At 36.9% G+C, this 23,897-nt stretch overlaps 1 protein-coding gene across 8 annotated transcripts in view; it reads right to left on the bottom strand.

Annotated features, from left to right (window-relative positions):
- Nucleotides 1-23,897, bottom strand: part of BLTP1 (bridge-like lipid transfer protein family member 1) — a 216,795-nt gene that overhangs the window by 62,870 nt on the left and 130,028 nt on the right. For all 8 annotated transcript variants that reach the window (XM_055274662.1, XM_063637920.1, XM_055274665.1 and 5 more), the window contains 4 exons: nucleotides 23,314-23,520; nucleotides 21,528-21,766; nucleotides 16,526-16,770; nucleotides 13,843-13,948 (listed from right to left, as the gene is read on the bottom strand). In XM_055274662.1, the coding sequence (XP_055130637.1) occupies nucleotides 13,843-13,948; nucleotides 16,526-16,770; nucleotides 21,528-21,766; nucleotides 23,314-23,520 (797 nt within the window). The remainder of the gene's footprint in view (nucleotides 1-13,842; nucleotides 13,949-16,525; nucleotides 16,771-21,527; nucleotides 21,767-23,313; nucleotides 23,521-23,897) is intronic.

Genomic DNA, 23,897 nt, shown 5'->3' on the forward strand with positions numbered 1-23,897 from the left:
TTGCATATGGCTTTTTGTTGCCATTATTATTTGGAAATCTCAAATTCATTCATTCCTTTGATCCAGTAGCAGATGGTGTTTAGCTTACTTTTCAATGCTATTTCCAAAACATTAAACTACTACTGTCTCCGCTTTTCATCATTTGAATTCTAAACCACAGCCCTCTTACACATCCCTGTTCTTTGAGCTCACTTTCCATAAATGACTTTTTCCCGTCACTTATGTTCTACTCTTATTCATTTTTTACTCCTAAGTAGATACATGTAAATTCTAATACCTAATATTTTCTTACTGAGTGCATATATTTATCAATTCTAATATCTAATATTTGAGGACTTACTGAGTGCCAAGTGCTCTTCTAAGTTCTTTATCACATTTTGTTTATTCAAACTCTTTCTGATACACCCTTATCAGCATTTGGTCCTTCCTTCCTACATGATGTTTGCCAAAAAATACACATTTCTGTTATATTAATTTATCTACACAGCAATTTCCCTAGCTAAAGAATTCTTAGTTAACAAGGATACCCAGGAATTGAACTCAGCTCTGCACCAAGTGGACGTAATAGACATCTACAGAACTCTCCACCCCAAATCAACAGAATATACATTTTTTTCAGCACCACACCACACCTATTCCAAAATTCACCACATAGTTGGAAGTAAAGCTCTCCTCAGCAAATGTAAAAGAACAGAAATTATAACAAACTGTCTCTCAGACCACAGTGCAATCAAACTGGAACTCAGGATTAAGAAACTCACTCAAAACCGCTCAACTACATGGAAACTGAACAACCTGCTCCTGAATGACTATTGGGTACATAATGAAATGAAGGCAGAAATAAAGATGTTCTTTGAAACCAACGAGAACAAAGACACAACATACCAGAATCTCTAGGACACATTCAAAGCAGTGTGTAGAGGGAAATTTATAGCACTAAATACCCACAAGAGAAAGCAAGAAAGATCCAAAATTGACACCCTAACATCACAATTAAAAGAGCTAGAAAAGCAAGAGCAAACACATTCAAAAGCTAGCAGAAGGCAAGAAATAACTAAAATCAGAGCAGAACTGAAGGAAATAGAGACACAAAAAACCCTTCAAAAAATTAATGAATCCAGGAGCGGGTTTTTTGAAAAGATCAACAAAATTGATAGACTGCTAGCAAGACTAATAAAGAGGAAAAGAGAGAAGAATCAAACAGATGCAATAAAAAATGAAAAAGGGGATATCACCACCGATCCCACAGAAATACAATCTACCATCAGAGAATACTACAAACACCTCTATGCAAATAAACTAGAAAATCTAGAAGAAATGGATAAATTCCTCAACACATACACCCTACCAAGACTAAACCAGGAATAAGGTGAATCTCTGAATAGACCAATAACAGGCTCTGAAATTGTGGCAATAATCAATAGCTTACCAACCAAAAAGAGTCCAGGACCAGATGGATTCACAGCCGAATTCTACCAGAGGTACAAGAAGGAGCTGGTACCATTCCTTCTGAAACTATTCCAATCAATAGAAAAAGAGGGAATCTTCCCTAACTCATTTTATGAGGCCAGTATCTTCCTGATACCGAAGCCAGGCAGAGACATAACCAAAAAAGAGAATTTTAGACCAATATCCTTGATGAACATTGATGCAAAAATCCTCAATAAAATACGGCAAACCGAATCCAGCAGCACATCAAAAAGCTTATACACCATGATCAAGTGGGCCTTTATCCCTGGGATGCAAGGCTGGTTCAACATATGCAAATCAATGAATGTAATCCAGCATATAAACAGAACCAAAGACAAAAACCACATGATTATCTCAATAGATGCAGAAAAGGCCTTTGACAAAATTCAACAACCTTCATGCTAAAAAGTCTCAATAAATTAGGTATTGATGGGACGTATCTCAAAATAATAAGAGCTATCTATGACACACCCACAGCCAATATCATACTGAGTGGGCAAAAACTGGAAGCATTCCCTTTGAAAACTGGCACAAGACAGGGATGCCCTCTCTCACCACTCCTATTTAACATAGTGTTGGAAGTTCTGGCCAGGGCAATTAGGCAGGAGAAGGAAATAAAGGGTATTCAATTAGGAAAAGAGGAAGTCAAATTGACCCTGTTTGCAGAAAACATGATTGTATATCTAGAAAACCCCACCGTCTCAGCCCAAAATTTCTTTAAGCTAATAAGCAACTTCAGCAAAGTCTCAGGATACAAAATCAATGTACAAAAATCACAAGCATTCTTATACACCAATAACAGACAAACAGAGAGCCAAATCATGAGTGAACTCCCATTCACAATTGCTTCAAAGAGAATAAAATATCTAGGAATCCAACTTACAAGGGACGTGAAGGACCTCTTCAAGGAGAACTACAAACCACTGCTCAATGAAATAAAAGAGGATACAAACAAATGGAAGAACATTCCATGCTCATGGGTTGGAAGAATCAATATTGTGAAAATGGCCATACTGCCCAAGGCAATTTATAGATTCAATGCCATCCCCATCAAGCTACCAATGACTTTCTTCACAGAATTGGAAAAAACTACTTTAAAGTTCATATGGAACCAAAAAAGAGCCCGCATTGCCAAGTCAATCCTAAGATGAAAGAACAAAGCTGGAGGCATCACGCTACCTGACTTCAAACTATACAAGGCTACAGTAACCAAAACAGCATGGTACTGGTACCAAAACAGAGACATAGATCAATGGAACAGAACAGAGCCCTCAGAAATAACGCCACGTATCGACAACTATCTGATCTTTGACAAACCTGACAAAAACAAGCAATGGAGAAAGGATTCCCTATTTAATAAATGGTGCTGGGAAAACTGGCTAGCCATATGTAGAAAGCTGAAACTGGATCCCTTCCTTACACCTTATACAAAAATTAATTCAAGATGGATTAAAGACTTACATGTTAGACCTAAAACCATAAAAACCCTAGAAGAAAACCTAGGCAATACCATTCAGGACATAGGCATGGGCAAGGACTTCATGTCTAAAACACCAAAAGCAATGGCAACAAAAGCCAAAATTGACAAATGGGATCTAATTAAACTAAAGAGCTTCTGCACAGCAAAAGAAACTACCATCAGAGTGAACAGGCAACCTACAGAATGGGAGAAAATTTTCGCAACCTACTCATTTGACAAAGAGCTAATATCCAGAATCTACAATGAACTCCAACAAATTTACAAGAAAAAAACAAACAACCCCATCAAAAAGTGGGCAAAGGACATGAACAGACACTTCTCATTTATGCAGCCAAAAAACACATGAAAAAATGCTCATCATCACTGGTCATCAGAGAAATGCAAATCAAAACCACAATGAGCTACCATCTCACACCAGTTAGAATGGCCATCATTAAAAAGTCAGGAAACAACAGGTGCTGGAGAGGATGTGGAGAAATAGGAACACTTTGACACTGTTGGTGGGACTGTAAACTAGTTCAACCATTGTGGAAGTCAGTGTGGTGATTCCTCAGGGATCTAGAACTAGAGATACCATTTGACCCAGCCATCCCATTACTGGGTATATACCCAAAGGATTATAAATCAAGCTGCTATAAAGACACATGCACACGTATGTTTATTGTGGCACTATTCACAATAGCAAAGACTTGGAACCAACCCAAATGTCCAACAACGATAAACTGGATGAGGAAAATGTGGCACATATACACCATGGAATACTATGCAGCCATAAAAATGATGAGCTCATGTCCTTTGTAGGGACATGGATGAAACTGGAAATCATCATTCTCAGTAAACTATCACAAGGACAAAAAACCAAACACCACATGTTCTCACTCATAGGTGGGAATTGAACAATGAGAACACTTGGACACACGAAGGGGAACATCACACTCTGGGGACTGTTGTGGGGTGGGGGGAGGAGGGAGGGACAGCATTAGGAGATATACCTAATGCTGAATGACGAGTTAATGGGAGCAGCACACCAACATGGCACATGGATACATATGTGACAAACCTGCACATTGTGCACATGTACCCTAAAACTTAAAGTATATAATAATTAAAAAAAAAAGAATTCTTAAGGGGAAGGGCCATATATATGCGGATCCTGTCAATCAGTACCTTAGCTAACCCTCAGTCTTTTCCTGAACGCAATTATAAAGCACCTATGTTGCTTGGTGATCCCACTCTTCATCTTCTGTCATTTCTCCAACACACTCCTCACAACAATTACTGCAAGTCTTTATAATTTTCCTCATACTCCCACAATTCTTATCTCATTCTCAGCAAATAAATGTGTCTTTCAGTACCAGTTTCTTGCTATTTACTTTCATCAAACTGTCCCTCTCTTTTGAAAGGCGCTCAATCATCAAAAAGTAGAACTTAAGCATCAGTTCAAATCATTCCTATGCCTCAATACATCCTCTATTTATACTACTTAACTTCTTCATTCATCAAAAATTCATTTACATCTTTTTATTATATGTTCAAATATCTAATGTTCCAAACAGAAGTAAGTAAAATTTTTACCCACATATCTTTGTAATTTGTTCATCACCTAGTTTGGGGTCATATGTTTTTAAAGTTCTGAATAAGTAACTATGGAATGGATTATAGAATCTTCTTTTATGTTTTCTAAGATATGGTTGCAATTTCTACTCTGAAATACAGAATGAGTTATGTTATAGAGAGGAAAATATTACATGAAATAATGTCTACATTTTGAGGATTTGTTAGAATACTGCCACTAAAAATTGTTTATGACTCTATGTATATCTTGACACTTTCTAACAGGATGGGTGAAATTAAGCTAGGAGAGTTCTTAGTTTCTCTTGGCTCTATAGGCAAGAGCATGGTTCAGGTTATTTAGGAATCATCATGAGATACAACAAACACAACACAATAGGTGATCAAATAAAAACTACATGATTCTGATTTTGAAAGTTAGCTGTCTTATCTATTTGTTCAATTAAAAAATAGTATTTTCTCTAAGTAGTAAGAATCAAAACAAATCTGAAGAAAATATGAATCTACTATTATGATCTATCTATGTATCTAATATTGGCTACTCTTGTCTTTTCTTTTTCCTCAACCTTTTATTTTAAGTTCTGTAGGATATGCATGTTTGTTACATAGGTAAATGTCTGCCATGGTGGTTTACTGCACACGTCAACCCATCACCTAGGTATTAAGCCCAGCATCCGTTAGCTATTCTTCCCGATGCCCTCCCTCCTGCTGTCCCTGCTGACAGGTCCGAGTGTGTGTTGTTCCCCCCCCTGTGTTCATGTGTTCTCATTGCTCAGCTCCCACTGATAAGTGAGAACATGCAGTGTTTGCTTTTCTGTTCCTGCATTAGTATGCTGGGGATAACAGCCTCCAGCTCCATCCATGTCCTTGCAAAGGACATTATCTCATTCCTTTTTGTGGCTGCACAGCATTCCACAGTATATATGTACCACATTTTCTTTATCATTGATGGGCATTTAGGTTGATTCCATGTCTTTGCTATTGTGAATAGTGCTGCAATGAACATATGCATGCATGTATCTTTACAACAGAATGATTTATGTTCCTTTGGGTATATACCCAGTAATGGGATTGCTGGGTCAAATGGTATTTTTGCTTCTAGATTTTTTAGGAATTGCCCCGACACTGTCTTCTACAATGGCTGAACTAATTTACACTCCCACCAACAATGTGAAAGCATTCCTTTTTCTCTGCAACTTCACCAGCATCTGTTGTTTCTTGACTTTTTAATAATAGCCATCCTGACTGGTGTGAGATAGTATCTAATTGTGGTTTTGATTTGCATTTCTCTGATGATCAGTGATGCTGAGCTTTTTTCATACATTTGTTGGCCACATGAATGTCTTCTTTTGAGAAGTGTCTGTTCATGTCCTTTGCCCACTTTTTAATGAGTTTTTTTTTTCTTGTAAATTTAAATTCCTTGTAGACTCTGGATATTACATCTGTCAGACGGATAGACTTCAAAAATTTTTCCCCATTCTGTCTGTGTACTCTGATGATAGTTTCTTTTGCTGTGCAGAAGCAGCTCCTTAGTTTAATTAGATCCCATTTATCAATTTTTGCTTTTGTTGCAATTGCTTTTGGAGTTTTCATCACGAAATCTTTGCTGGTGCCTATGTCCTAAATGGTATTGTCTAGATTTTCTTCTAGGGTTTTTATAGTTTTGGGTTTTACATTTAAGTCTTTAATCCATCTTGAGTTAATTTTTGTATAAGGTGTAAAGAAGGGGTCCAGTTTAAATTTTCTGCATATGGCTAACCAATTTTCTCAGCACCATTTATTAAACAGGGAATCCTTTCCCCACTGTTTGTTTTTTGTCAGGTTTGTCAAAGATCAGATGGTTGTAGGTGTGTGGTCTTATTTCTGAGTTCTCTATTCTGTTTCATTGGCCTATGTGTCTGTTTTTGTACCAGTACAATGCTATGTTAGTTACTGTAGCCTTGTAGTATAGTTTGAAGTCCGGTAGTGTGATGCCTCCAGCTTTTTTCTTTTTGCTTAGGATTGTCTTGGCTATTTGGGCTCTTTTTGGTTCCACGTGAATTTTAAAATAGTTTTTTCTAATGCTGTAAAGAATGTCAATGGTAGTTTAATGGGAATAACATTGAATCTATAAATTACTTTGGGCAGTATGGCCATTTTCACAGTATTGATTCTTCCTATCCATGTGCATGAAATGTTTTTCCATTTGTTTGTGACCTCTCTGATTTCCTTGAGCAGTGCTTTGTAGTTCTCCTTGAAGAGGTCCATCACTTCCATTGTTAGCTGTATTCCTAGGTATTTTATTCTCTTTGAAGTGATTGTGAATGGGAGTTCACTCATGATTTGGCTCTCTTCTTGCCTGTTGTTGGTGTATAGGAATGCTAGCAATTTTTTCACATTGCACAACTTTGCTGAAGTTGCTTATCAGCTTAAGAAGCTTTTGGGCTGAGACAATGGGGTTTTCCAAATATAGGATTCTATCATCTGCAAACAAAGATAATTTGACTTCTCTTCCTATTTGTATACACTTTCTTTCTCTTGCTGGACTGCCCCGGCCAGAACTTCCAATACTATGTTGAATAGGAGTGGTGAGAGAGAGGGCATCCTTGTCTTGTGCCAGTTTTCAAGGGGAATGCTTCCAGCTTTTGCACATTCAGTATGATATTAGCTGTGTGTTTGTCATATATATCTTATTATTTTAACGTATGTATCTTCAATATCTAGTTTATTCAGAGTTTTTAACATGAAGGGATGTTGAGTTTTATCAAAGGCCTTTTATGCATCTATTGAGATAATCATGTGGTTTTTGTCTTTAGTTCTGTTTCTGTGATGAATTGCATTTATTGATTTGAACCAACTTTGCATCCCAGGGATGAAGCCCACTTGATTGTGGTGGATAAGCTTTTTGATATGCTTCTGGATTTGGTTTGCCAGTATTTTGTTGAGGATTTTTGCATCAATGTTGAACAGGGATATTGGACTGAAGTTTTCTTTTTTTGTTGTATCTATGTCAGGTTTAGGTATGAGGATGATAGTGGCCTTATAAAATGCGTTAGGGAGGAGTCCCTCCTTTTCATTTTTTTTGGAATAGTTTCAATAGAAATGGTACAAGCTCTTCTTTGTACCTCTGGCTGGATGTGAAATTCTAGGTTGGAAATGTTTTTCTTTAAGGATGTTGAATATTGGCCCCCAATGCTTTCTGGCTTGTAGGGTTTCCACTGAGAGGTCTGCTATTAGGCTGATAGGTTTCCCATGTAAGTGACTTGGCCTTTCTCGCTGGCTGCCCTTAACATTTTTTCTTTCATTTCAGCCTCGGATAATCTGATGAATATGTATCTTGGGGTTGATCTTCTTGTGGAGTGTCTTACTGGGGTTCTCTGCATTTCCTGAATTCGAATGTTGGCCTATCTTGCTCAGTTGAGGAAGTTCTCCTGGATGATATCCTGAAGTATGTTTTCCAAGTTGGTTCCATTGTCGCCATCTCTTTCAGGTACCCCAATCAGTCATAGGTTTGGTCTTTTTATATAATCCCATAGTTCTCAGAGGTTTTGTTTGTTCGTTTTCTTTTTTCTCTATTCTTGTCTGCCTGTCTTATTTCAGAAAGACAGTCTTCAAGCTGTGAGATTCTTTCCTCCACTTGGTCTGTTGTACTATTGATACTTGTGACTGCATTGTGAGGTTCTCCTGTTGTGTTTTTCAGCTCCAACAGGTCAGTTATGTTCCTCTTTAAACTGGCTATTTTGGTTATCAGCTTCTGTATGTTTTGTCACGATTCTCAGCTTCTTTCCACTGGGTTAGAACATGTTCTTTTAGCTCAGCTAAGTTTATTATTACCCACCTTCTGAAGCCTACTTCTGTCAATTCAGCCATCTTAGCCTCAGCCCAGTCCTGTGCCCTTGCTGGAGAGGTGTTGCAGTCATCTGGGAGAGAACAGACACTCTGGCTTTTTGAGTTTTCAGCATTTTTGGGTTGATTTTTTTCTCATCTTTGTGGGCATATCTAGCTTCAATCTTTGAGGTTGCTGACCTCTGAATGGGATTGTTGTGGGGCTTTTTGGTTGATGTTGTTGTTGTTCTCTGTTTTTCTTTTAACAGTGGGGCCACTCTTCTGTAGAGCTGCTGCAGTTTGCTGGGGGTCCCCTCCAGACTCTAGTGTTCTGAGTTCCTCCTGCACCAGGTATCAGTGAAGGCTGTGAAACAGCAAAGATGACAGCCTGCCCCTTCCTCTGGGGCCTCTGCCCCAGGTACTGACCTAATGCTGGACCGAACACTCCTACAGGAGGTGTCTGGAGACCCCTGTTGGGAGGTCTCATCCAGTTGGGCAGAATGGGGTCAAGGACCTGCTTAAAGAAGCAGTCTGGCTGCCCCTTGGTAGAGCAGGTGTGCTCCCCTGGGGGAAACACCCCTCATCCAGACCACCGGGACTCTCCAGAGCCAGCAGGCTGAAAAGGCTAAGTCAGCTGAACTGCAGAGATGGCAGCGCCCCATCCCCCAGGGAGAGATCAGAGTTCTGTGAGTTCTGTATATATAACCCTGGTTGGAGTTGCTGAAATTCCTGCAGGGAGGCCCTGCCCAGTGAGGACGGATGGACCGGAGTCCCACTTAAAGAAGCAGTCTTGCCACAATCTGGCATAGCAGCCGTGCTGTCTTGTGGGGAACTCCTCCCAGTCTGGACTGCCCGGACTCGCTGGAGCAGGCAGGCTAGACCTGCTGACTTGAACTGCAGAGATGGCGGCTCTCCCAGGGGCCATCTCAGGCAGTCTCCAGCCTTCTGTTGCTGGCCGGCTGGAATTCCAAGCCAGTGGTTCTTAACTTGTGAGTTGCCTTGGGAGTGGGGTCTGTAAAATGACACTGCTTGACTCCCTGGATTCAGCCTCCTTCCTAGGGGAATGCATGGATGGATTTCCTGCTTTGCTGGAATTCCCAGGGCCGGAATATGCAAAACTCCTGTGTCTCTGTGCATGCCCGAGTGGCCGCTTCACCGAGACTCCACACAGCTCTGTGCTTCAGATCCAAGGGCCCGGTGGTAGGACTCACAGGGGAAATCTCCTGATCCACAGGTTGCAAAGATCTGTGGGAAAAACCTGGTTTCCCCGGGCAGGGTCACACAGTCACACATAGCCTTCTTTGCCTGGGGGTGGGGGCTCCCTGGCTTTTTGCTGCTCCTGGGTGGGCCATCACCTCACCCTGCTTTTTCTTGCCCTCCGTGGTGGAGCTGTCTGCCTAGTCTCTCCCAAAGCAAGAAACTGAATACGTCAGTTGAAAGTGCTGAATTCACTCACCATTTTCATTCCTCTGTGTGAGTGTCCTGGACTACAGCTGCTTCTAATTGACCATCTTGGCCTACCCTCCTACTTTTGTGTCAATCAAGTTTTATTTCACAGTATGGCATAAATATCTAAGTTTAAGTGCATCATATCCTGTATACTTGATTAAGCTATTAACTTGTTTAAATTATTTTGAAATTATAGTTAGCCTCATATTTTTCTGAAAAGTATTAGCATGAATTAAGAAATATTATTAAGGAGTTTATTTCCTAAGACAGACTAGACTAAGTAAAAAACATCAGATTTTTTTTTTTTGGATTAGTCTTTGGGGTATTAGTTCCTTGAGGTTTCTTTCCTACCCTCTTTAAGTTAGGTACCCCAATTTTCCTGTGTTTGAAGACCTCTCCTGATACCCATGATTTACTGAAGTGCATTCTCAGAGGTACCAAGAGGTCCTCCATTAGTTCTTTTAAATAACTTCGATGTGTCTCATTTGGACCTGTAGATTTATATACAAGTTGGTTGGATAGGCTTATTGTTTCTCTAGTTATTCTCATAAACAGGCAAATATCTCATCAATTTCCATTTTCTTAATATTTATGCTTTTTAATTATCCTTTTCACTTGGTTAAAAGCAGATTCTTTTTCAATTTTCTACTTACTTACTTAAGTAAGTAGAGTGAAATCTTCATGTTATATTACCTAACAGTATACTTCCTTAACATACTATTTTCTTCTGACAGTCTGAATGTAAGCCTTTCACTTTTTCATATTCTCTTAAATCATTTTGCTAAACAAATACATGTTTTAACATATCTGAAATAATCTTAGATTTTTACATTGCTTAGCACACTTTCACTTTGAATATTGTAATACTAATACTCCAAATGTCTAGAGCTTTGTGAAGATTCACATCTGTCTTTCTTATACTCAAGTTGTTTTACAAAAAAAAAAATGGCTTTGTGTCTGTTCATTTGATAATCCATCTCTGAAGATAAAACTGTTTGATGGGCTGGGGGCAGTGGCTCACGCCTGTAATCCCAGCACTTTGGAAGGCCAAGGCAGGCAGATCACAAGGTTAAGAGATCGAGACCATCCTCGCCAACATGGTGAAACCCTGTCTCTACTAAAAATACAAAAATTAGCTGGGTGTGGTGGTGCGTGCCTGTAGTCCTAGCTACTTGGGAGGCTGAGGCAGGAGAATCGCCTGAACCCGGGAGGCAGAGGTTGCAGTGAGCTGAGATCGCACCATTGCACTCCAGCCTGGCGACAAAGTGAGACTCCATCTCAAAAAAAAAAAAAAAAAAAAACTGTTTGATGCATGAGCACACCTTAAAGGCCTATTTGTTTTGTGTTTGCCTATCACTACCTTGAATAGCTTTATCTAGTTTCAGAAAGAAAAGTTTAAAATTTAAAAGCAAAAGCTCAACCATTCACAAAACATACTGCACAATAATTTTAGCTTATGGAACCATAAGAGACGCTATTATATTATTTGCATTAATTCCATAGTATTTTATGTCTTTATCAACAAATATATACCTGGCCCAATTCTAAGATGGTAACCTCCTTATATGCTTCTAAGATGGCTGTACATGTACTTTTGATGTACATGGCTGTACATTAAAATAGTCTGTTCTGTTTACTTGATCAGTGCTTACTTACATCTTTCTGAAACCCAAGCATTCTTGAAAGTCCTTCGTGGACAAATAAGATAATCAATTTTTTAAAAAAGTATTTTCCTAACAAACTTGATGATTGTTATGAACATTAGTCTTCCTACATAATAGAAAATGTGCTAACACTAAATGTAACATGATGGAAAATCATGAAGAAGAATATAAGAAAAAACAAGGAAAATAACTGGAGATTATGAGAGAGGGAAGAAGCAATACAGAGATCAGAGTACTGAGAAATTTGAGCTACAGGGGTTCAAACTATTACCTCTCAATATTCTGTTATGTTCTTTGGTCTTGACAGAATAAGTGAATGCCTATGTGCCATCAGGCCCTGTGGCCAGCTAAATCATATGTGATTTACACGTTAGCTATTTTCTCAAGGTTCATGGCTGCCACTAAAGTCAGAAAGAAATGGTTCAAGGAGCAGATCTAGCCACTCCTTTGTCACTATCATCTGATTCTCTCACAGTAAACAGCAAGTCTTCATGGTTAGAAATATTAATTTCCAGTCCTCTTTGTCCATCTTATTCTTCATAGACCTTGGGATATACTTTAATCTCCTGACTACAATCTAAAGGTTAAGAAAAGCCTTTCTCTTTAATCAAAACTACCTTAAGAGAGGCTTACCCTGACAGTCTGATACTAGGAACTCTACAACACTTGTTTTTTTACCATAAGAAATACAAGATTAGTTCATGTAAGAGTCTATTTATTTTTTAATTATATATAATACATAATATATATTATATAGTATGTTATATAATATATATATGTGTGTGCATATATATATATTTTTTTTTTTGAGACGGAATCTCACTCTGTTGCCCAGGCTGGAGTGCAGTGGCGCCATCTCAGCTCACTGCAAGCTCTGCCTCCCAGGTTCATGCCATTCTCCTGCCTCAGCCTCCTGAGTAGCTGGGACTACAGGCGCCCACCATCACGCCAGGCTAATTTTTTGTATTTTTAATACAGACGGGGTTTCACCATGTTAGCCAGGATGGTCTTGATCTCCTGACCTAATGATCCGCCTGCCTCGGCCTCCCAAAGTGCTGGGATTACAGGTGTGAGCCACCATGCCTGGCTTATATTTTTTCAGTAATAAAACCATCTTGAAAATATTCTTTGGAACTCATAAGTTTACCAGCTTGATATATTCTTAACGACTTTCCTATAATAAAAGATGTCATAATGTGATTTTTACCAGGTAAATGGGACACACCAAAACTTGTGTATGTTTCCCAAGTTAAGGCTTCTTCAGTGGCAGAAAGGAATTTTACTATATATTTATTTCTTCCTTAATGATTTCTAGTCAACCATTTTCAGAAAAACTCCATGGCTACCAATGATCTGATCTTTTAAGACCTAACTTGTAAAATTCTACAGCTCTGCAGGGCTTTCTCAATATGATCATTAAGTAGCTTCCTGACCTCAGATGCAACCAGAACCAGCCCAGGAGAATCAAGGAAACCGGTTGCTCACACAGCTGCTACATAATGTAGTTCCTTCATCCAAGGAGCACTGTCCTCCTTTAGACCCTTATCAAATACTGGTACATATGCTCTGCCTGCATCCTCTCTACCTCTCCTTTCTTGCCAAACCAGGCTTCATTCTTAAGTTTTGGGATACAACTTTTTCTGAGAAGCCTTTTCTGATCCTTTAGACTAGATTAGTTTCTCCTATGTCACAGACTTATAGCACCCTGTTCTTGTCATTCAAAGAACTCATCAAAATTGTAATTGAATACCTAGATACTTCATAAATTTGTTAAATGAATGAATTAATCCATGAGCATAAAGGAAACTCCTTTTGATGCCAATTTATGGATGTGGCTTAAATATTCTTTTAACATGATAACATTCATACTAAAAATACCAGCATTAAGAACTGTTATACAGAGTCAACTTTTCACTCTAATTCCCTAATACTTTAGCTTGTGAAAAATGTAGAGCAATGACTAAGCTCAACTGTAAGCTATTCTTGAGGAACAGGAAAAATATAATGAGGGTTTCTACAGACAATTTACCATGCTGCCAGCATATAGCCATCATCTGGTATAGATAAAAGGTTGAAATCTTAGTAATTATCTAAATGTTGTTCCCAAATGAGTATGATTAATTTGGTTAATAGACATACTGTAAGCTTTTCTTTTTTGAGGGTGAAACATAAAGGAGCTTTCTGAAGTTTATGAATCTTAAATGTGTATATTATACATGACAAAAATGATAAGCAAACACTGTAGGTGGAAAAGCCATAAAAGGAATGCACAGTTTCTTAGGAGTTATTTGACAATTATATCCAAATGCTGGATCAATACTTATACCATAGACATATGGGACATCACACGGTCAATGAGAATAAAAACCTACACCTATACTATAAGGTACTAGATCATCTTACCAGAAACTTTTTGTATTACTTCATTAACTTCCTTCATGAACACTTTCTGTACAAATACCAAGTGGTTTAGAAGATCAGTTGTAAGATTATGTTCAAAGGAACCAACCTGCCAGACAAAATCATATTAGATTAACACTGATTACATTAGCTTTACACTTTTTTCTTACATAAATCACCCTAAACTGAGGAAAAAGAGATAATTATCTCCATATGATTTGAAATCCATATATTGAAGAAAAGTTAAAAATATTCAGCGTTCCTAATACGTTACTGGCCAGACACTATTATAGTACACTCCCAAAATGTTTTTTTTTTTTTTTGTTTTTTAATAACAGTAGTTTGGCCGGGCGCGGTGGCTCACGCTTGTAATCCCAGCACTTTGGGAGGCCGAGGCGGGTGGATCACAAGGTCAGGAGATCGAGACCACGGTGAAACCCCGTCTCTACTAAAAAAAAAAATACAAAAAAAAAAAATTAGCCGGGCGTGGTGGCGGGCGCCTGTAGTCCCAGCTACTCGGAGAGGCTGAGGCAGGAGAATGGCGTGAACCCGGCAGGCGGAGCTTGCAGTGAGCCGAGATTGCGCCACTGCACTCCAGCCTGGGCGACAGAGCGAGACTCTGTCTCAAAAAAAAAAAAAAAAAAAAAAAACAGTAGTTAATAAGGTATGAGAAGTCTGGGGAGCAAATCAAAGTTATATATTTAACATGCTAATTTTGAAATTAAATTTTCTCCTAGAGTAAAATTTACTTTTAATAATCATTTTAATGGCCACTTTTGTGGTCTTAGACTCATAGGCGAGTTAAGTAAAAATAGATTTATTTATTTATTTATTTAGAGACGGAGTCTTGTTCTGTCACCCAGGCTGGAGTGCAGTGGTGCAATCTTGGCTCACTGTAACCTCTACCTCCTGGGTCCAAGCGATTCTCCTGCCTCAGCCTCCTGAGTAGCTGGGACTACGGGCACCCACCACCATGCGAGGCTTTCAACATGTTGGCCAGGCTGGTCTCAAACTCCTGGCCTCAAGCGATCTGCCTGCTTTGGCCTCCCAAAGTGCTGCGATTACAGGTGTGAGCCACTATGTCCAGCCAAAAATAGATTTATTTAATCAAATATATATTTAATGACTGTCTATGTACCATGCTAGGTGCTAAGGATGCAGCTATGAATAAAAACCAACAAAATTCTGGGTCTCAGGCTTACATTTGAGTGAATTAGCAAATCATCAGAGATATCCAGTTAAGGTTTAATATAATTTGTGTCCTATGACTAGTATAAAGTATTAAATTTCTGGCAAATTAGTTAATAAACTAATTAGTTAATAAACCAATTTGCCAGAAACTACTTTCAGGTATGTTTATTTCAGGCCATAGTAAAATAGGCAACTCTAAGAGGGATGCAATTTTAGAGTCTTTGAAATGGTTGAAATTAAATACATTTTTTACTAAATTTGGGATTGTGCTCTGCCTCGTTACAAACTTATACCTTTCTAATATCTAGTATTAGCAAGGAATTATATAGTACACTGTATTCATGTATTTTCTTTTAAATGGAACATTAATAATAGTATTGCTAAACTAGAGCTTGGGCCTTTTAGTTTTCAGAGTAGAAAGTACAAGTGGGATACACTTTAAAATATTTTCAGTAAATATTTGACTTGTTACAATTTGAACACTATTTTTTTGTACACTTGTTTTTCATATACAGAAATCCCAACTCTTAGAGAGGTTCCAGGACAAGCAGGACCTAAGAAGGTAAATCGGACTTAAAGAAGGTAAATCCCCCGTAGTTATATTTCTATCAGAGAACTCAAAGAGCATTCTTACAGATGCTTCAGGTTCTGGAGAACAAAATTTATAAAACAAATAGCACATTGCTTTTTCATAAAGTTACAACTGTTTTTGACAAACTGACAAGGTGAGCTGAGACACAGCACAGTGTGTCTGGAGGCAGGCCACTGAGGCATGGCTCCTGCCTCTCTCCGTTCATAGCTAGGTTTCGAGACTTAAGGAAAGGTGTTTACTTCTCCACTTCAAGTTTATATCAAATTAGGAAAATAACAGATGACCTGCTTACCACAAATCAAATGAAAAATATGTCCAAATGCTTTTTAAACTTTTGACAGCTATACAAATATAAAGTAAAAAAATTATGATGGAATTAGATATGCTACTTTCAACTTAACCTTAGTAAAGAAATTAATCTGTAAGTCTAATTTATCTTTCAATATGACCTTTAGATTATCTTAATAATTATGTATACCTGTACGAATTTGTTACCTTGCTAAGGCTTAGTCTGCTCACTTACAAAATGAGAACAAATATTTCTACCTCATAGGATTTACTTAAGCACTGCAGAAGTCAATGCGTGTAAAGCACATAATGAATGTTAGCTGCGATTTGCTTTTAATAATCATTTGAACTATGAAAACATTGCAGAGATGGAATATATAACTAACACATATTTTTAAAAGCATGTGTAAATAAAACTACAGGGTAGTCAGACTAACAGACACAAAAACACACATACACCCCCCTACACACACTTGATTTGGTATAGAATTCTTCTGTGAAAACAAATGATTTTAAGACTTTACCTTAAAAGTTTGGATTACTACATATTTTGGTACATATAAATCTTGAAGACTCCTAACTTTGAAGAATAAGAAAATTTTAAAGTAAACTTACTTCTGCCACACAACGTAGATAATTTCCCTGTAAATAGTAACCTTGTTTAGAAGGCAGTTCATCTATACTCCACACCTGATCCGAATAACTATCATGTTCTTCCATTATGTATTTCCCTGACATGGTAACAGGAGGAAGGTTAAGACTGGCAGAAGGAGGAATGGTTGACATATCTGTGGCAGAAACTTTTGAAGTAAAACGCAATCTGTGATTTGGCAGTTCAAATGTAAATCTTGTCTGTGCACCTGTAAGAAATGAGAAAAGTTATTGTTCGTGCTAGTGTTCATTCACTCATTCATTCCTCACTTTTTCCAAAAAGCGTATCTAAGAAAAATGCATGGATATTCCCAAACCTATCTTGAAACATATGAAAGGATATTTTAAAGTTGCTTATAAAATATTCCCTATCTTTAAATATGCAAGTCAATCAGCAAGTATTATTAAGCCAGTATTATTAAGCAAGCATTATTTATTAAGACTGGCAGTGTGTTAGGCACTAGAAAAACACTTATGTTCTTTATTTCATAGAAGGTAGAACAGAAATAAAGTGCCCTTATTATAGAAGAATTGTAACAAGAAAATTAATCAAGTTAAAAAAAAATTCCCCAGTCCACACAGTGCTTTATTCACAGAGAATAGTAGGTAGTTAACAATAAGACATATTTGTCTACTGATCCTGATTCAGTGTGGAAGTAGCTAAAATTGCCAAATCAATTAAATTGTACTCCCTGAAACATTCATAAAGTATAAAGTTATACAAACATATGTCTCTTTGACTTTCATAATTATTCATGGGACCATATATCAAATAAGGATATGTTATGAATTTTAGTTTACTATTGACCTTAAACACTTAAATCAATAATTTAGCACATAATTGTTCAAATAAATATAAATATACCAGCTTTACTATTATTCAGTCCATATTTCTCCAACTGTTTATAAGGGCATGAGGAGAAGCCTTATTAAAATCAAGATCTGTTATTGCCCTTTACACATGTAATGTACATACACATGCTCCTTTCAAACCAACAAAATCTACTGATATTCTTCTGTACGTTACCAATTCTCTCCACTCAAACATCATCAAATTGCCTATTTAGCCTACGTATATAATTTATTATATATCCCTACTGCTCTCAACTGAGCCAGAAATAATTCTCTTTTTTTCAAAATACTAATCAAGGGTCATCTCCTATATGTCACATTCACTACATTCATTAACTAATGTTTGCACCTGGAATGAGTTAGCCAAAAACAGAAAAATGCTCACTCACCAACTGGGGCATCTGTGAATGGCCAGATGAGTCACGACTGCCCTGATTTCCTCTCACTACTCCAACCAAGAGACTCCTTGACTATCATTTACAAGCTGCAAGGGGTGGGGACTGTCTACCACTGTCGCTACCACCACTACTATTGCTAGCATACCACCAAATAAAAACACCAAGATTGAAATAAAAACACCAAGACTGAAAGAATCCTAGGCCTCAGTTACTGAGTCATCCCTTATTACTAGTATAGTCATTCTTTTACTGTTTTTATCCCTTTCCCTCAATTGCAATAAAAATTTTGGGTACTTATCTCTCTGGATATTTAACAATATGTTTACTCTAGGATCCTAAACTGTCTATGTGGCTTTTGACTTGCCGCTTCTGTGGACCCTTGTATTTCATGGGTGCCCTGAATAAATGACCAAATGTGTGTAACTTATTGTCAGCCCTGGACTCTAATATCTGAAGGCCTAAGACTTCTGACTCTGCCAAATCTGGAAATTTACTTTAAAATGCTTCTCTTTCTGGTAATAGAAAGGTCTAAATGTTCAGCAAAATTACTCTTAATAAAGAAAGCCTAAAATGCTAGAGATGGGAGTACACATATACAGTAATCTCCCTTTATTTGGGGAAGATCCCCAGTGGATGCCTGAAACCATAGATAGTATCAAACCATATATATGTCTTTTCCTATACATACACTCCTATTTTAAAGTTTAATTTATAAATTGGGCATAACAAGAGATTAACAACAACAATAACAAAATAGAACAGTTATACTGTAACAAAAGTTCTGTAAATATCTTTGTAAATATGGTCTCTCTCAAAATATCTTATTGTATGTAATATTTTTGGACTACAGTTGACCACAGGTAACTGAAACATGAAGAGACAAAACACATGAATAAGCAGGGACTACTGTATACACACACTTATCAAAATATGTACATGTCTGCATATATATGTATATATTTTTAAATTATGTTAACAGAATAAAAGAGACAATACATTTTCATTTCATTAGATACAGAACAAAGTATCTGATTACATTTACCAATAATTCTTCATAGAAACTCTTAAGCACAGTGGGAAAATAAGTACATTTTCTTAACCTGATAGCAGAAACCTACAGCAGACATCAGACTTATTCATGTAATGTTGATTCCTTTAAGAAAATGGGACAAGGCAAGCACAATAAGGCAAGAAAAAGAAATAAAAGTTGGAAAGAAACAAAAGTATCATTATTTGCTGTTTAAACAGTATGACTGTCTATAGATAAAACTCCTAAGAATCTACAACTTATTGGTAATAAGTTTAATGTGGTTGCTGAGTATCAGATTAACATAAAAGCATCAAGCACACTTGTACAGACTACCAACAGTTTAGAAAAATGCCATTTTATAAAAGATAACATTTGTAATAGCAACAACACCACAAGATACCTAGATATCTAAATAAATAAATAAATACATCTTGTAAAAGATGCACAAAAACCTTTAAGTAGAAAAATTTTAAACTTTATACAAAAACATTAAAGAAGACCTAAACAGAGAAATAAGACTTACTCAGGAATAGGAAGGTTGAATATTGTTTAGTTGTCATTTCTCCCCAAATAAATCTATAGATTCAATTAAGTTCCTACAAAAATCTAAACAGGCTTTTTCAGGGAACTTAAACTGATTCTAAAATGTTTATGAGGCCAGGCATGGTGGCTGATGCCTGTAATACCAGCATTTTGGGAGACCAAGGCAGGTAGATCGCTTGAGGCCAGGAGGTCGACACCAGCCTAGGCAACACAGTGAAATCCCACCATCTCGATAAAAAATTTTAAAATTAGCCAGATGTGGTGGTGCATGCCTATAGTCCTGGCTACTCACAGGGCTGAGACTAGAGGATCACTTGAGGAGGTCAAGGCTGCAGAGAGCTGTGATCATGCCACTGCCCTCCAGCCTGGGCAACAAAATGAGACCCTTTCTCAAAAAATAAAAATAAAAATAAAAATAAACAACATATATGAAAGAGCAAAGGATCAAAAATAGCTAGGACAATTCCTGAAAAAGAAAAAGTCAGGCAGCAACATGATACTGGTACAAAGAGATCAATGAAGCAGAATAGAAAACTCAGAAATAGACTCCCACATTAAAAATAACACTTAAGATGTGACTAATTTTTGGATTATATGCCACTGAAAAAAAAGAATAAATTAATCAATAAGTGATGCCGAGATCATTGGTTATATACAATAATCACTAGTTATATACTACCCCATGCCAAATCTAAGAACAATAATAATTAAGATAGATTAAAAACTTAAATATGAATAGCAAAACTCAAAACATTCAAGAAAAAATGTAACAGAATATCTTTATTATCCTAGGAAGAGAAGCATTTCTTCAGAACATAAAAAAACACATCATACAGGAAAAATAACGGTAAATTCAATTACATTAAAATGAAGAATGTCTGCTGATCAAAAGGAAAAATTAAATGATAAGCCTCCAACTAGGTGACAACATATAAACATATGATATCAAAGAGTTAATATATAGAATTTATGAAGAATTATTGCGAATCAAGAAAAATACAAATGACTTAATGGTAAAATGAGCAAAAAAAAGAACCATCGACTGGCATTTTATATATATAAACATGTAAGGAGCTCTTAGTCAAATAAAAAAATTCCTAGTTAAAAAATGTGAGATTCCATATAAATAAAGTTCAAAACAGCTAAAAGCAAACTTCAAATCATTTATGAGTATATACATATATGGTAAAACTATATGGGAAAGCAAAAGAATGGGTAAGACAAAATTCATGATAGTAGTAATTCCATGAAAAGTGAAGACTGCCATTTTTTTTTTGAGATGAAGTCTCACTCTGTCGCCAAGGCTGGAGTGCAGTGGCACACTCTCAGCTCACTGCAACCTCCGCCTCCCAGATTCAAGCGATTCTCCTACCTCAGCTTCCTGAGTAGCTGGGATTACAGGTGTCTGCCACCATGCCCAGCTAATTTTTGTATTTTTAACAGAGATGGGGTTTTGCTATGTTTTCCAGGCTGGTCTTGAAGTCCTGACCTCAGGTGATCCACTCACCTCAGCCTCCCAAAGTACTGGGATTACAGGTGTGAGCCACCGCGCCTGGCCAAAGAAGGCTTCAAAGTATTGGTAATGTGCCAATTCTTAAGCTATACTGTGGGTTGGTGAGTTCACAGTACTTAATTATTCTTTAAAATGTGTATATGCATAATTTACATGCTTTATATACATCATAAATTTCATAAATATTAAAAGCAAGGAATTTTGAGATAGGATATATTAATATAAGGGTCACAAAACCATACAGAATTAGCTGTTTTGAAGAAATCAAATGACCCCTGATTTGAACTAAATGAACCCAACGTGAAAATAAAGCAAGTTATTCAGTCTATTAAAAACTTAATAGATGTAGAAATAGGTTAATTTATTCAACTTAAGTTTAAATTGGAGAAATGGCCTCCATAGTTGAATAATTTTATGGAATTCAAAAGAGTTCATTCTGGCCATTCAAGGTATTGGGGTGGGGGATTGATATTTTTACTTAACTAGAGAACATCATTAATGAACTTTAAATGTTATAATCAAAATTACTTATAATATCTATAAAACCAAATTTACCTTTTTATCAAAATATTACTAATTTCTCAAACAAATCATAAATTTTAAGAGAGTGAATTCAGAATTCAATATTACCTGTCATTCCGTGACTTCTCATTCTTCCCATCTTGTATTCTGCTTTCAGAGATGGTAAAAGTGCTGCTCCAATGGCTATACCATCTAACATGGCACTGAATTTAAGAACAATAGGCTTCTTTTCTAAGCCTTCTGGTAGCTGAGGAAATTCATTTGTTTCAACAGGAGTTTGATTAACGCTTGTTGGGGTTTTTTCAGAAGGTAGTGGGGTTGCAATATCTTCTTTTACGGGCTGTGGGCTAGAAAGCAAAAAAAAATAATTAAAAAATAAACACAGGACGTACCATTTTATTGTAGAAAATCATTGGATTTCTCAGTGAAAAATAGCAAATATATATGGTGAATAGATGTTTTCTTTCCAATATCAGATCACATTCAGACTTTCTAAAACAACTGTTGAACAATGATGATATGGAAAAGTAGACAAGAAAAAGTAATAACAATATAAGACTCCTAGAATGTTATACTGCCAAGATGATTCTTATCATTATTACAAAACTGGGATTTAAACTCAGATTTGTCTGATTCCAAATTCTATGACTCAACCATTACACACTACTACTGATATTATTGCCACTACTACTACCACTGTTAAGAATGACAACACCAACCCCAACAATAACAATAATAATAACAATTTGAGTGCCAGGTACTGTTCTTAGTGCATTGTGTGCTTTGTCTCATTCATCTCACTTTAAGTAGGTACTATTGTCTCCACGTTGCAAATGAGGAAGCATAGCTAGAGTGCTGAAACTAGGATTTGAACCCAATCAGTCTGACTCCAGGGTCTGATTTTTCAACTACTACACTCTACTGATACTATAGTAAGGAAAAGCTCCTTGGAGCATTTTAAAACTAAAATTTAAGTATACACTCTGGATTCCATATTTCTGTTCAGAGGAAAAACATTTAAATTTTTACTATTTAGTCAACTTCAGCCATGATTAAACATTATATCAAAATTAAAGATTTAGATAGAACAATTGGAAAAATCAGCTTCGAGACACCTTCAAAAGACACACTAATGTTTTCCCACTTACAGGATGTGGGAAATAAAACGTAAGAGAAGTTTTTAACCTTTTACATGTATTTTTTTTTTTTTTTTAGATGGAATTTCGCTCTTGTTGCCCAGGCTGGAGTGCGATGGTGCGATCTTGGCTCACTGCAACCTCTGCCTCCCGGGTTCAAGCGATTCTCCTGCCTCAGCCTCCCAAGTAGTTGGGATTACAGATGCCTGCCACCATGTATTTTTATTAGTTATAGTTTTTGGAGACCAGGAATAAGGCTCAGCAGTGAAGATGCATGAACAAAGGCTATAGACATAGGGAATAAAGGTTAATGCTCAAATTTACTGCCCTTTAAAACATTTATGTGGCATGGTCAAATGCTTCCTTGGGACATAAATGACTACTACTATACTTTCTTAAACCAGTGCAGTCATAAATTTCCAATGAATTCAAAGTAAACAAGGATTGACATGGTCCTGGAATTCATCAATTTGCTTTTTATTAGTACCTCTTACAATACCCACAAATCTCTAGGATCTCTTAAGCTTTGTTTATGCAATATGGAACACTGACAATTGCATTGATGACACTGTACTTTAATGCTATCAAAAGTCATTCTCACATGATCACGATTGGCTACTCTCCTCTTGCTCCACTGTCCATAATGGTCGATACTTAGAAGTAACCCTTCATCTCCCTCCAAACTTTTGTTAATGCAGCAAAGAATACCCTGAGGTAGTATATGGAATCACAGAATGTAAACAAATAAAATAACTTACGCTGTAGAAGGTTGTCTGATTAGGTCTGAGATTTGTTTAGATAGTTGGTGAGAACTTCGAACCATCATGCTATGTAAGGTGGCAGGGTGCTGAGGAATGTTGATGCTGATAGCTCCTACTTTGAACACAGCAGCATTGTTTGTCTTCAGCCCTCTCTGGGCACTGTAGAGGGCTTGGGACTTGGCAATACTACATTTCACTACAGTTCTATCAATAGAGAAAGAAGACTTAAAATACAGCCAACAGCCAAGAAAAGAGAAATTTTGAAAAAATATTGAGAGCAAGAAAAATACTTATAAACTTGAGAGGTCTTCAAAAAGTTCATGGAAAATGTGTATTATAAAAAAACCACATGTAGATTTCAGAATTATTCTGCACCAAAATAAACTCATATTCATTTGTTAAAACATGTGAACAGGATCTTCTTTAAAGTACCAAGAAGGATAAGACATCAGTTTGACAGAGCCCCCATCAAAACAACATGAATTCTGCTAAAATTGAAGCAAGAACAAGCATCAAGTTTATGGTGAAGTTTGGGCGAATTATAGCAAAATCATTGATGCTTTATAAAAAGCCTTTGGGGA

Source organism: Symphalangus syndactylus, chromosome 4, assembly GCF_028878055.3.
Source record: "Symphalangus syndactylus isolate Jambi chromosome 4, NHGRI_mSymSyn1-v2.1_pri, whole genome shotgun sequence".
NCBI lineage: Eukaryota > Metazoa > Chordata > Mammalia > Primates > Hylobatidae > Symphalangus > Symphalangus syndactylus.